The sequence below is a fragment of the Plectropomus leopardus genome, chromosome 17, assembly GCF_008729295.1.
Source record: "Plectropomus leopardus isolate mb chromosome 17, YSFRI_Pleo_2.0, whole genome shotgun sequence".
In the NCBI taxonomy this organism is placed as follows: domain Eukaryota; kingdom Metazoa; phylum Chordata; class Actinopteri; order Perciformes; family Serranidae; genus Plectropomus; species Plectropomus leopardus.
The window spans coordinates 14,461,009-14,476,865 of record NC_056479.1 but is presented as its reverse complement, the minus strand read 5'-3'; the positions used below and the strand labels follow the sequence as shown (position 1 = coordinate 14,476,865).

The window sequence follows — 15,857 nt, the reverse complement described above, 5'->3', positions numbered from 1 at the left end:
GTCTCCAGGGCTGAAAAATGAAGCCAACACAGTTCATTGAATGGATCCTTGAAGCTGGCTCCAAAATGCAAGTCAGTCCCCATTATCCCCCATGTTAAAATGCCCAATTTTAAAACAGAAATAAATATGTTTGAAGGGGCTGGTTTTGTTATTTAGGGCTAATTTCAACATTCATATGTGTTCTTGTTTACATTATGCTAATCCGAAAGTATAATATGGTCTGAGCTTTCTGATATCCTGATAATCCTCCAGTAACATATGTAGTACATGGCCAAGTATGTAAAGAATTACGTTCACAAACGAACTGGCTGTCGACACCAACATGAAAAAGTTAGAAAGCAAGTAGGCCTATATATCTTTCCTAATACGGACCTACAGCACCGATGGGGAGGGAGGGTTGGCAGTGACGGGGATGTGGAGAAGCTTGTCTGTTGGCGATGTTTGGCAGAGATAAGTGGCCAACCTGTGAGGCTCTCCGGCCTGGCTGTCTGGAGCTCTACTGACAGGATAACCATCAAACTCTCCAAACAATATGACAGCTACACATGTTAGAGTGATACAATAGAGGGAGGCCATCATATTCCTATCACTCTTTCTGTTTGTCTTCAGTGTGTTTGTGCAACTGTGGAAGTGTTTTTCCCTAAAGACTTGTGACTAGGGGAAGGTGGATTCAATGCACTCCAAGAGGATGGCGTCATTACATTTGCTGTTTAGAACAAGTCAGTGAAAGTTTAAAATGCAGACGTGGTGTGTTCTCGCTGACCACAGCTGATGTGGCCATTATGACCCAGACTTCAAACAGATTTTTGCCTATCTTCAAAGACAGCAGACTGTCTTGTGCTTTGAGCTTGTTTGTTTTCAGAAAGTGGTATTTCCTCTGAGGAAAGCAGTATCATACATAACCGGCCTGTGAAAGCACTGAGACAAAATAGTGTTGCACGGGCTGGACTACAGTGCAGGGGGTATTATGGTTGCTGATCTGATGGAAAGAAAACTTGCAGGAGTTTTTGGAGGTGAGGACAGGAGTGAAATTCCTCTCGGCAAACAGTGTGCAGAATGAGCCCTGAGAGGAAAGTAAACACGTGGGAGACTTGGCAGCCATGTGGGCGGTGTGCGCATGGAGGGAGAGAAAGACTTTGCCAGGGTTATGCCAACCATCTGCCACTTTGCAGGCATTCCTTTACCTGGAGCTGATGATGACTCAATACAAACATGCACACACACACAAACACACACATCTATAAATACACAGATTAATTAACTAAAGCCAAAATGATGAAATGTGTCTGGATTTAACCTTTCAGACCAAAACATTTAAAATACTTTCAAAAGCTGACAAAATTTTGCTTGCTTATTTGATGTGTCAGTGAAAAAAGAACCACAAATCTTCAAACCGCAGAAAATTGGAGGAAGACAAATTGGTTAAGACGATATTCACACAGAGAAATTGACTCCCAGACTTTAAATAATTCCCTCTCCACCTTTGGTAATGTTAGCAAAATGCTGATAAGGAGGAAGGTCTGAATCTGTGTGATGACATCTGGGCTTTTGTATTTGCAGCTGGCCAAAAAGAAATGTAATTTTATTGTGAAAATTTTCCCAGAGACCTTAAACATTCCAAGTCATTGTAATTCCAAAAAGCTGGAAGTAAAGCCAAATACCCAGTTGACCGCTTATGTCAGCTGCACATTCCATACAAGTATGTCTTATATAATAAATATTTCCATCAAGAGATATGTTAATGTTAAAACCCTCGTGCTCATCCCCCCAGCACCGTGCATGGTTTATGAAAGCATGAATAATCCATGTTGACATAATGAAAATGTGAATAAAATAGCATTCATCATCTTGAACATATTGCTTTGGCAGCTAGCCAACTGTTGGCTGTAGCACTTTGCGTCCACAGGTTCCTCCTGATTCATCTGAACAAAAAGAAAGTGGTCACGCTCTGGTTTGCTCAAACTGCTAGCCTGGTTTACAAAAGCGCTTACTCTGGGGCCTGGAAGAGCTGTGCTACATGCTAGGTCCTGTGCTGCGAGGGGAGGGTAGTGGAGCAGAATGGTGGCCCTGGGCCTCAGCAGGGCACCACACGGCCTGGAGCGCTGGCATGAGAGCCACAGTCAGCCACACACACACACACACACACACTAAACACAGCAGCTTTCATGCTATACGCTCTCTGATTTCTCCATGTACTGTTTTTTTTCTCCTCCAGACCTTTGCCGTGCAAACGCATCCAGAGGCCCACTCGGTTTCCTCCCAAATGACAAGGCGGAGGGCTGATGGGACGCAAGGTTACTAAAACAGAAAAACCCACTTACTGTAGTTGTCCAGCAAACTAGGTCACAGATCTGTTAAGTATGCAAGAATAACTGTGAGAGGAGTGTATACACACATGCACGCAAGCGTCGTGCACACGCACACACACAAAAAACACACATGTCCAGGGAGGGAGCGAACGAGAGAGAGAGGAAAAGAGAGAGAGCCTGCAGCATTCAGCAACGTTTCACTGGAAACACAAGCAGTGAGTTATCTCTAATAACTTTATTCATGGTGAATAATCTCCACAAGAAGCACTCTGTGACTTAACTGTGCTTTTATACTTGGAGTCTGCCGCAGCACAAACACATCGCACCTAAATGATGTCACACACGTCCAGTAGAGAGCATCAAATAGACAACAAAGTGAGGCAACAAAGATGAGTGTTGTACTTTATGGCCACTGGGGCCATAAATTAAAATGTTGTCATAAGCAATCTTTCTTTCTTAGTTCTAAAAAAATATTCTCTGCCATTTTTGGAAATGTAACATGTGGGTCGACAAACCCGAACAAATGTGATAAAACAGCTGATACCAAATGAGCGTTTCTAGGCAACCAGAGCAAATGTACTAATTCTACTAAGAAACGGGAGATGAAGAATCATCTTCTATAATAAAAGAGCAAGATTTTAAACAAAGAATCAGAAACTCTAGTAAAAGGCAATGAGAGGTAAACAAAACAGGAAATTGTTATTAGCGGATTAGTGCTTCCTGTTTTGAGTCTATTGGCATTCCTGAATGGAAGGAAGTGGGCATGTTGATAGGGAGTCGCCCGTCTCCTTTGGAGAACTTGGTTATTTCTAACAACAATGCCACTCTACTGCAGCTCCTCTTAATCACAGCTTACTCAGAATGAAGCAGTCGCTAAGTGAATTTAAAGTAGCTTAGGTGTTGGGTTGTACATTGATATAAATTAAGAAGACTTATCAGTAAAGCTTTCTGAAAATTCTTACAGCAATAACCTGATAGAATAGTGCCACTGAGATGGATACAATGATTTGTCTTTATGAAGAACAATGGCTATGCCACCAGAGTGTATAACTCCAATAATCCACATTTTATGGCAGAGACAATTCAATATAATATACATCAATACACAATGATTTATCATCATTGTGTATTGATGATAAATGAAAACATGTCTTGAAGTTATTCAAATAGAGCATTGTGATAATAACTTGAAAAGGTATCTGTCACAGCAAGGCTTTCAGTATCTATGTGTAGTATAGACCCTGTCTCACTCCTGAATGGCTCACAGCTTGAATTGCATCCGATTCATTTGCTGCATTTCAGTCAGGCCCCGAGGTCACTTCCTGTTGGATATGAGAGCATGAGCAACAGACTAGGTCACAGAGAGTTGTGATAAATCCACTTTTAATATGCAGCAGATCAATGGGGACTGCTTTTGAACTGTGACTTTTATCTTGTTTTTTATTCTACTATTTATTAACGACTTGCACTGTTTTTGTCTTTTGGGGAAAAAATAATTTTGCCTTACTTTATGTATAGAAGTACATATTGAAAATTATAAAAGAAATCTGAATCTGAAACTGAAAAATAAATGTTTCATGCTATGTTTCATGTGCTAGTATAAATGGAGTTTGCAGTGGATCACCAGTACAGGGGCTCTTTAAGAGGTTAGTCTTTTGATTGAATCAGTGACATAGAAAGGGAGAAACGGCGCTTCTGTCTGATATTACATCATCTCTCTTTTGATGGCCAAAATGGCCCCTTGACAAAGGCTCTTTATCACTAACTCTATCGTGTAGTATGCCATCGCTGAGAGGCACTGACAGGGTTATGGCAGGGTTATCATGGACTTCTGATACTACCACTGAATGACACTATGCAATTAAAGCAATCGCTCTGTCTTTCAGTAAAGTTACACCATCTAGGACAAGTAATGACTCATTTCTGATTGCCAATGACTACTGCCTCAAAACATAAAAGTCTTGCCATCAAAGGGCCTTGAGGCGTTAAATAATATGCTGAGAGTGTACTTTGCAGTCAAGATTTGACAATGTGAACAGCCAGAAACTATAGAAAAGTGAGGCCAGAGGAGCAGTGAATCACCTGCTCTGTGAAGGCCACTCTCTCTGACATCTCCACAGTGTTGTCCTCATCCGCCAAGCCAGCGATTCAAAGCAACGAGGTGGCGGAGGAAGGGAGAGAGGAGAGGAGGAGATGCTGTATCGGCATTCAACAGGGTTGCCTCCCACATCTCATACTACCTGTCAGCAACCATATGCTCATTTATGTGCAAATGCTGCACTGAATGTTAAAACGGGCAAAGATGATTCTTGCTTATAAGATTAATATGTTCAGGGATGCAGTAATGAGTTATGCATAATCTTCTTTTTTCAATCCCTTGTCAACATTAGAGTAAAGGTAGTCTTTTGTAGCAAGACCTATCTCCGGGGCTGTGTCAGTGCAAGAGAAAGGTCTGAAAGCACAGATTGTCATTCTACTATAGGGGAAAAATGTGCTGGCTTGTTTGTGTTTCTTTAAAATAATCACAACATTGCCTGGTGCTCTTGCAAGATAGTGTCATCAGCAATGTCATTAAAATGGTTAATTTTCCACAAAAGAAAACGCTACAAAAAACAGTCACAGATATATGTTGACTGTGTGATTTAACTTGTGCTGATAAAAAAAAGACAGACATAATTTCATGATATGAATATGAATACTTTTGCTCTGGAGAAACTTCCTGGACACTTTACAACCACGGACAATTTGCAAGCTGTATGGCTCTTGCACAACATTACTACGACATTATCACAGATGCTCCTGTGAAGTAGAACAGACTGACACATCGGGGTCAAACCTTCTACCAGAGTAAGAAGATGTGGCAAATCAATTACGTATGGTCATGTCAGAAGACAGATCAACACTGGGCATGAGAGTCTTGTGAAATGGAGTCTGGCCTTTTTGTGCAAAATATGTTGACTTTTGAGCGCCAGGTGTGTTCAGAAGTTGTTTTATTTGTTGTAGATCTTTACAAGAATTCAACAAAAGACCAAAGTCATCGCACAATCCAAATCTTCGTCAAAGCATGCCATTTTCAAGGTGTAGGTTGTCAGCCTGGAGGATTGTGTTTCCTGAAATGAAGGGGATTTTGAAAACAGTTACACAAAGATTCAGCCTAAATAGGCAACCAATGGCAGTCCAATAGCCAAAGTCTGCATCCACTGACTAAAGTAAAGGAGTATTCAAAGTGCATACACATAAACATGTAATCGTCTGCTTATAAACAAACATGCACATTTCATTATGTTTGCCTCGTGTCCTTCTTCCTCTTCCTGTGTCCCATTCGTATAGTTACTTTCGATGGACACTACTAAAAATCCGTAAAAAGCCAGCATGCAAGCTCATTGGCAATGCATTCACTTACTGCGTCAAATGGAAGAGAAAGAGTGAGACAATGCGGGAGAGAGAAAGCATCTTCAACTCATCCGCCAGCCCACAAATGGCTGCCATTTTCTGATAATTGCATCGTAGAGTGGTGAGCCAAAGCCTACCCTAAAGGCATGGGCAGGAACAATGCTATTACCATACACTGGTGGTGAACATCACACAGGTGAGTGATGAAGAGTGTGAAGATGGTTTGATAGAGATAGAGGCCAGAGAGTTATGGCTAGAGACAGTGGTGCCCTTTTCAAGTTTAAAATGAATAAAAATGCTTCATTCAAGTTTAGTTTCCACCTTTCTTTCATGTGTGAAATTCACTAACAGGCTTGTCTCATGGAGTCATTTAACAGGCTGTCCTAGACCTAGATAGGGCAGTGAGTTGGGAATAGAGAACTAGGTCAAGAGAAATGGAGGGTGGGAGCCGGCTGGACCAGAGTTATCTCTTCGTGGCTTGTTTGGTTTTTATGAGAGCATCAAAAATTACAATGCGTATTAAAGACAAACCCAAATACCTGTAATTTGATTTTAACATCATGCAGAGGTTTGCAAACAACTAAAGGCTTCTATAAGGCTAAACTACCAAAACTGATCATCATTAACAAAAATACAATTACATTCACACAAACACAAATTCATGCATATTGTCTTGCACTTTACAGAGCTGTGACACCCTGTTGTCTCTCCCACTGTGCCAGAACACATTTCTTTTAGCTATACAGTATGCATGGCTGCACATCCTCCAGTATGAAGTCCTGCTCCACAGAGGTGATTGGTCAAGCAGGCGATCACATGACATGGATCCTACCCAGGCAAGCAGCAGCAGCAGCAGCCTCTGAGAGCCAGAGAGATGCTGACACAGCACACCTGATCGCCAACCCCCCACTGAAAAAGACCTTCAATCTCCATCACATATAAGACACACATTAAAAAAGGACTCAATACTGTCAATGCAGAAATTCTCGCAATTACAGATGTGATAATACATGCCAGAGGGAGGTGAGTGGATTAAATGTCTAACTGCTTACTCATTATCTCTTAATAAATACACAGTCCTGCCAATACACACACCCATATTTTTGCCATCAGAGTCATACAACATCCAACATGGCAGTCTTGCGGATCTTTGTGGATTTGTTGAGTTGTTTTGAAGGGACTGAAGACTGGTCAGCGGTATTAACGGCTCCACTGAGACTGCTGACGGTCAGTAAGGTCAAAGACTCAAACCAGCAGTGTAACCCCTGTTCCTCTGAAGATGGGTGACGCTTGAGTCAGCAGAATAGTATATCCCAAGCTTCGGTGGTAACAAAACCAAGGACAAGTGTGATCAGTGAAATCGTTAATGAACAGACTTTTCCCTGATTTGCTAATTTATTCCTGGCTTTGCAGGGTAACACTTATGCTGGAGGAGCCTTGTAATGCAGCTCAAATGGCGAGCCAGTGGAAAGAAAATGAAAAGACAGCGAGAGCGTCTCCACATCAGTCAACATAGTACTTGGATGTGTTCAGCAACTATTAAAATTATGATGAAATTCACTTCCTTGCAAAAAAAGGAGCTCCAGTGTTGTGTTAAGTAAAGACAGAGAGTAGTAGAGCTGTAGCATGATGGGAATGTTTGGTGTGACTGTTTACATTTAGATGCCTCATTAATCCGCACATACACACAGTTGTCTGACCCCCACCCACGTAACACACTGAAGCATGTGTGTGCAAGGACACATAGATCCAAACACACAGTCACTACATAATGTATGCACACACAAACTTACACATTTCTCCTCTGTGGGTGGTACTATCTAGGGATGTTGTCACCATTCGTGGTTAGGGTCCAAAGCAGCACAACACCTCTTCAACTCCTTCAAACTATCAATAGACAAGAATGTGGCAAAGTCTTCAAATACATGAACAAGAAAAGCATGTTGATCTTTAGGGATCCTCCAGGTTTTTATTTTCTCAGCAAAACCATAAAAACACTTTTATTGGACAGGGTTTATCAGGAGCACCTTATGGTTCCATAATTGTGTGTAATTGTAGCATTAATGGAAAGACTACAGGACCATGAAGTGACTTTGGCACAGTCTCATTTCTTATTTTTTTTACCAATATCCCTCCTTTTCAAGTACCACCTTGCTCCTCTGAATAGTCACAAGGGATGGTTGTTGAAATGTTCCCATGAAATGCGACAACCCTTCTAGACCCTGATACATCGACGATGCTGACGTTTACATAAAACAATGTGCCATGTGTTGCCAGATTTTTGCAAATATGCAGTCTAAGCACAGACCTCCTTTTGCGGTTGTCAGGATGTTCGCAATATGTTCACAACCTTAGTTTCATGCTATCAAACAAACAACTCGTCGAATTAAAAAGAACGCTGCTTTATTATAGGCTACTAGCAGTACTGTGTAGGTTAATGTTAGTAAACCATTCTCCAACCCTGCCGGTCTAAACTGATATTAGAGGAGTGCTAACAAGTGCAACTTCGCTGTTGGACTTAAGTAACATTTCAAGTGTCATATGCCATCAAAGAGAGGAGTGTGACACGGAAATATGACACAATGTGGAACTGTCATGCACAAATCAGCACGTACAATGTTACGGTATATAGCTAACTAGTTAGCTACTGAAACATCAGCATAGTCTACTTCTTGCAATCTTTTGCATGCTTGTTAAAAAGAAAGAACCATAATACACAGAAAGACATGAAGATAATGTAATCATAAGTTTTAAATCTTTATTAAGTAAGAAAACCACCCACATTTGTGGGTGTCTTATGTTGCTTGTGTAGTGATCTTGCCAATTATTTCTCATAACAATCAATTTGGAGTTTGTCTTTGAAAACCCTCGGTTTGGAGGGTCATGTAACCCTAAAGCTTTGTCCCACCCCCAGTAGTGCAGTTGTAGTTGATGAAGTGAGTGCACTGTTAGGTATATGTGCATATGGAGGAGGAAGTGGGTATACTGTCCTATATATTCCAATGGCTGTTTGGCTGATAGATGGGTATACTGTAAACAGCCAGAAAAAGTGGAAGGTATACCATGTATGCGTGCATATACCCTCCACTACACCACTGCCTACCCCTATATCACAACAGAACTGGGACCCCCTACCTCTAGACAGGAATGCACAAGACTAAAGGATAAGAGCTTAGTGGTAGGGACAATTGGTCTGTTGGGTTTTGGCCTAAGAAAGTACTGTGTGGTCCTGCTTCATTCATTGTCTTTTAACTTGCCTTGCCGGCTAGGTTGTTATAGATGGCACAGCTGTGGCTTCTCCTTTCTTTCCATTTCTTTCTGTATGACATGACCAATGTGTGACACTACCCAAGGTCACCAAAGGGTTAGACCTGTTACTTGTTGCCCTGATCCAAAGCTCAGCTAAGGGTTTGAGAGTGACAGTCCTAGCTGTGAACAGTCGGTACCATTAGCAGGGGGCCAGGACTGCTCTGGGAGAATGTTGTTGCTCATTATGGCTTTGTGGTAAAGGCAGGCCACCTCAGCAGGTAGCTCTTGCTGCTCTTATTAGACAGACAGCTTCAGAAAACAGCAGTGTGAGAGAAATATTATACTCACAACAGCACTGGCATGCACAACATGTGGGGAGTGCATTCAAATAAGGCTGCATAAGTGCACACACACAAGGGAGCTCTGCCTTCTTTGCTCAGATGAGGGCCCACAAACCACCTGCCCACACACATATCCAGAATCACATCCACACACATTAATGAGTCACACAGAAATTATTATGAAAAGACCGGAGATAGAAAAAGCAGCCTGAACCACCTGATAATGATAGCACAAACAGAGCCTGCAAGGTGTGTCCCCTGCCTTCTGAGTGCATGACACTCTCTCACACAGCCTTGTAATAATAATGACCCACACCTCCTGGTCCTAATCCTCACCAGAGAACACCCTCTGGCCCGCTGCTTCCCAAGCTGCTCTGCCTCTCTGTGAGGTGAACAAACAGGGTGGGAGGAGTGATAAACCCATAGGATCTATGTAAAAAGGTCGCAGAGCATCTATTTCTGAAGGTGGAAAGGGATTTCAGAACCATCCAGATGCAGGGCAAGTACAGGACAGTAATGGGAGGGATGGAAAATCCTCCCACATTAACCCCTCATTCAGGTTTTTATGAACTACAGTGGTATGATGAAGCACCCTCTTTAAAGAGGTAAGAATATAATCATATTATTCTAACAAAAAAGTATGTTAGATGAATGGCAGATGCTGGATACGACCTTCAGGAATTCATGCACTCGATAACCCACGCCTAGGAGGTGCTTCCCTCCTCACAGCTGACATTACTGCGTAATGAAAACATTGCGCCTTTTTCCATTTTCCCTCACGTCGCAGCCCACACCGCATCCGTCTGCATCACGTTCACCTATTGACAGGTTCTGTGACAGGAGGTAAATTTAATCACGCCGTAACTTCACATTTGCGTGTTTTCACACTCCAGGGGTGATGGCATGTCTCAAAGAGGGGAGTAGTCTCTAATGATGCTGCGATTGTCTATATTTAATGTATTTCCGTGGGCAGGTTACTGGGGCAATGCGCCTACATGCTGCCTATGCGGTAGCCTCTTTCAATGGACATTACGCATAGGAGCACCAACATGAACATGGAGTAATCTTTTGTTCTGCAAAAATAGCACGATTGCACTGATTGTCTATTCAATATATTTATCAAAATAACATGTAACAGACATCATTTTTGCATGGATGTGATCTGCATCCTATCGGGGCCATACTGGGGGTTTCTCTTCCCTTTGACTTGGCCCGGCGAGAAAAGCGCACGGAGAGGGTTTGCTTACCTTCCCACCGTTTGGTTGGCGAGCTGTCGCATCCGATTGAATTGCTTCTTCATCTTGTATTTTCTGCGTTAACACCTACAGGGAGAAATATTCCGCATTATTTCTCTCAATGTAACGGCCCGTGCTCCACAGAGGCGCAACACAAAATCCAGTCTGCCATATTCTCCTTCCCTCATCGCAAGCTGCCGACGCCGTAAACTTATTCCACGATTACATATTTTCAAATTATATATTTTTTTCACATCTACATTTGCCCCACTGCCTGCGCAGGGATGCTGGACCAATTCACCGCGGGCACTCACAGGCAGAGAGCGACAGCAGTGACAAGTAGCGGCTGCGCAGCAATGCAGTGTGGGAAATGTAGTAAATCATGGCTGATCCTCAATAAAGAATCCGATCTCGCCGGTACCCACGAGGCTGTGAGGCGTGATCAAAAAGGCGTTTATTGTGATACGTGCTTTAAATCCAATTTATCGGTGTAGACTAAAGCAGTCAATTACAGCAATGGAATTAGCTGAAGTATAATGTTGCCCAAATCCTGAGGCAGTGGCTACAAAGAAATTCAACCAAATGTGGGCATTGGGAAACACAAATACGACAGAATCTGGAGGCTTGTATTGTCGTCATTCCATTAATAAAATTATATATGAAAAATGGAAAATAAAAGGAAGAGTAATTCAAACAAATCAGGTCTCACATTTATGAATTTGCAGCCATTTTGTACATTTTCATTGATTATAATTTAATGTGATATTATTTACTTTCCATCCTATAATAAAATAGAATGGAGAGGGAAATACCATTTACACAAAGATTGTAATAAATGTCCAATAAGGTAGTCATTGCAGTGAGCCAGCCTGGATAACAACTCCATCTAGTGTCCAATATATACCAATGCAGCTAAAGGGAACAAAGTGGTAAGCTAACTTCTAAATTTGAAAGGGAACAAACAGATAAAATATACTTCTGTATGCATTGGCTAAAGCTGCTGTGAGCATAATGTAATTGTTAATGATAATAAATATGTTTTTTGTAATAAGGAAGAAAGAGTATGAGAGGTTGTAACAATGGGATGCTTGTAACAGTACCACTGTCACCAACATTGCATGCATAATTGTATAACCACTTCAAAACTGACCCTGTATGGAAAATATCATAGCTATGTGAAGAAATCTGTAGATTTCACAGTTATGATGTATTTTTGGAGTTTGTGCTGATTTTGGTGCTGGTTTGAACTGTCCAGAAGGGAGCAGTCTTGTCCTATAAACCATATTTAGCACCACAGCGTGAAGCAGAGGCTTCAGCACCATGACTGCTGTTTACTCAGGATATCTGCTACCGTGTAACACGCTTAAACAAAATGACATGCCAAGTGAAATGCTTGTCCTGGTGTATGATTATCTGTTGAGTCCATCCAAATATTTTCAACAACTGTGTAATTAAAAAGCATGTCCATTAGTCATGGCAAAAAGGTTCTATGAAGTGCAATTTTTCAAAGCAGCGTGAGAGCATAAAGTCGTTTTATTTCCAATTTGATTATTCATTTAGTAATAGAGGGGAGAGAATGTATGTTGGTATATACTGGTAAAGATGTGAATACAACTATCTTTTGTCCCTAATGTCAAGAGTAAAAATTGACACAAGACAAATAGGAGGCTGTTGGAGGCCTTGGATAGTGCAACATGATGTGCTCATGAATAGGACAGAACGGATACAGCCCCGAGTCAGGGCTGATGCCCTCTGGCTCTTTGTCATAAGGCCTTAAAAGGCCAACAGGTGGGCTGCACAACGCTACCGTTGGGTCCACAGGCCTCAGGGAGTAAGTGATACAGAGAAATGGCTGTTCTTTACCCTCATTAATCTCCCAAGTTGGAAATTGAGAGGGGCGGGCTCCTTCAGCCTTGATCTCAACCTTTTGACCTTGTCAGATCATTTGTTTTCATTAGTCCCCACTCAGACGAACTGGCCAGTCTCAGTCCAGACACCCACCCTGGCCCCCTTTAAAAGCAGGGAGCATTTCTAATAGCATCGCCAGGGGTCTTCTCGACGTTAACCCCAACCCCCAAAACTTACTACTCCACAGCGTCTCTGGACACTTCTAAATCAGCATGGATGATTCTTCACATCCGCTGGCCTGTTTCAGAAACTCTCACTGGTAATCCCTCAACAATGAGCAGAGAAAGGGCAAGGGCGGAACATAAAGTCAAACTACGAGGGAATTCAGAGGTGGATTTCAAGTTCCCAAGTTTGTAGCATGCATCTCATGAGAGAGAAAAAATTTGAACAGCGATTCGTCATGCGGTCTCCTGCTGTTCCTCTCAGTGAGCGGGATGACTGAGTGCTCTTCCTCTCACTCTAATGCTCCTCTACTGGGCAGCTGGGGACTAATTGGCTCCCAATTCTCCAAATGAAGCCTTCTCTCAGGTCATAACCTCTCCACCTGATGACCCCTTCCTGCTACTGATATGTGGGCCGCAGTTTGACAGTGCCCTGGTCAGACGGATGCCTTGTGGTTGCTGCACTGAGGCACTGTATCAGAGCAACACTTTCAAGACCTTTGCATGCAGTCATTAGGTCTTGCTGGAAACAAAATGTTAAGGTATCAAGCGCTCAAAACAAACTAGGGCAGAGCATTAGGAAGGACCTAATGGCATACTGTGAGCTCAAGTTAAAAGCTGCCCGGTCAACAGAGGCAAAGATTAGTCGGTTCAACATGTACATCATGCTTGTGTTTTATCTTCAGACAAAAAGCATTGCGATACCCAGATCAATCAGTCTGTGTGTGACGGGTGGTTTGCTACAAGCCTTTGGTCTGTCATTAAAGAAAAGTGTGACATATTCATCAAGGAGGTGTTTGCAAGGCAGCAGGCAGACACCGTGAGTCATACACCCTCTGGCTATGCCTCACAGTACCCCTTTTATTTCAGAGAAATTCACTTTTATGTTAATCCCACACCCAATATAATCAGGGATCAATCACTGATATTACAATATGATTCAAACAATTTGCAAAAAGCAGAGTGGAATGCTTTTCTTTGTAGCTGGTACAGCTCTCTTTCAAACTGGGTGTGGAGAGACAAAGGTAACACCAGCCCTTTCAGGTAAGCCTGAGTGCTGAGGCCAGACTTTGTGGTGTGTCTTTAAAGGGTTATCTAGGGCCATAATGAGCCCCAGCAAGCCCAGCGCCAGGCCTAATGAAAACGCTGTGACATCTGAGGGGGAAATATATTACAGGTCTAAACTACAGGGGCTGTTTAAACATGCATCAAATGACAGAAAATGACGGTTATCAGAAACACCTTTTAGACGCTAAATGCAGGTCTGCAGGTGACTAGGCCTGGAGTTGAGAGACACGAGCTGAGCACTAAACACTGACAGCATGTTTGAGACTGATCATCTAGAAAGAGTTGTAAATAAAACAGCCTCTTTCCATGGACAAAAGTATCAGATGGCAGTGGCTTAATTGCTTTAACACAATTATTCATAGATCCTATTTATAATGTGTAGACTTAAATTGAGGAAATGGTGCTTTCATATCATCCAGCAAGGTGCTACCTTTCACAGCACACCTTCCATTAGCTAACTTGGATGGAAACATGGAGCATCAACTCAATAACTGTTTGTTGGGGTGTGGTGAGCTCCTGCTGCAGTGTATTGTGAATATGTTTGCATTAGGAGACAGAGCATGTACATACATGCAAGCACACTCATTTGATAAATAGTAGGTTTTAGAATATCAATAGAGGGCTTTTTTCTGTTTAGGGGATCAAGATGTGGATGTGCTCACCCATCAGTCATGTAATTATGAAGGATAGCTGAATGGCAATTTTATTGTACCACTGTTTGTGTGTTGTGCTGTTCCATATGTATTCTCTTGTTGAGTTCTTTGTATTTTAAAGGTGCATCCACAAGGGGAAATTTGTGTTTTCTAGGATAGACATGACCCTACCTACACCACCTTACTCTGCCACTGAATGGCTTACTCTGGCATTCATACCTTAACCCAAACCAATCCCATTCCTCTAAACCTTAACAATCCAACCAATGAAGGCATCGAGTAGTAGCAAATCAGGTGGAGAGTAAGACAGATCATGAAAAATAAAAAGTACAACACAATCAAAAATGTATTGCAATCCAAACCTACACGGACTTCTCAGTATTGTCTCAGCACCATGTTGTTAGTTGGGGCTAAGCATTGACTTCAAATGGTTATAAGATAGCCCATTGGTCACCTGATCAGTACCAGAAACCAATTCGTCCAGGTTGTTCAGGTCCTATCCCCTGACCAGTGGGCTATCCTGACTTTAACCATTTGAGGTCAATACCTAATCCCAATCATATCAGCACACGTGCAGAACAGATCAAGTTTCCAGTGTATGGATTAGACAGTGATGTGTTATTATGAACCCCACTGCTTGGGCCTGCCCTATTGTGCTTTGATTGGCCGATACTCATCACACGGATGTTTCATGGTTAGAGATGGTTAGGGTTAGGACAAAGAGGTTATGAATACAGCCAGTACTAATCACAGCACAGCAGGATGGGACTTGCAAAGTAAAGCAGTATATGATACATACTGATCAATAATGTATTAACGTGCACATAAAGTTTTATTGTAATCTATAATGAAACATCATAATTTATGATTGAGATAAAAGCACAATATTTAATTCTGAAGTAGTGCAATGTTAGTATAAAAGAGCAAAGTATGGAAAAGCATTGCATGTGTAGCTAAAACATTAATACATGAACACCCACCCACACACACAAACACACACACACACACACACACGCAGCACATTTGATATGAGACCAACACTTGTGGAAACAGAGGCCTTGAGGTAGCCTTGGCATTTCATGGATCTGAAAGACAGATTGAGCTCAGATGGTCCGGGATTTATGACGTGAGGCGCGCAACCTGAGGGACAAGCCAACTCCTCCCTGGGCTGGCAGCCACTGGTGATAGAAAGATTTACAGGCTGGATATTACAGCTGATTGCTCATAGACCATGGGAAAAGTAAAATGTACACAGAGCGCACAAAGCTGAATTACAGCGCTGGATCCCACAGCACTTGCTCAAACCTAAAGCTTTAGAGACTCAGGTCAAGAATGGCTCCACCAAACTGAACACTGAAGGGTCCATAAATCAAATGTTCTGATAGCTCTGAATCCCTGAGTTAAGACCTGTGTAGTGTATATTTGGCAAAAAATCTGGATCATGACCTCAGTGAAGAATGTATACTGAAGGTGGATTATGTGGTGGTTGGTATTTGCCCACCCTTACTGCTGCTGCATGAACTGTAATTCTTGAATTTGC

At 42.1% G+C, this 15,857-nt stretch overlaps 1 protein-coding gene across 1 annotated transcript in view; it reads right to left on the bottom strand.

Annotated features, from left to right (window-relative positions):
* The window catches only part of arhgap44a (Rho GTPase activating protein 44a), a 29,605-nt gene extending 18,747 nt beyond the window's left edge, over positions 1–10,858 (bottom strand). Inside the window, 1 exon segment of the mRNA XM_042505399.1 lies at positions 10,540–10,858. Within this exon segment, the coding sequence (XP_042361333.1) occupies positions 10,540–10,592 (53 nt within the window). The 5' untranslated portion in view covers positions 10,593–10,858.
* Between the last annotated feature and the right edge of the window lie 4,999 nt (positions 10,859–15,857).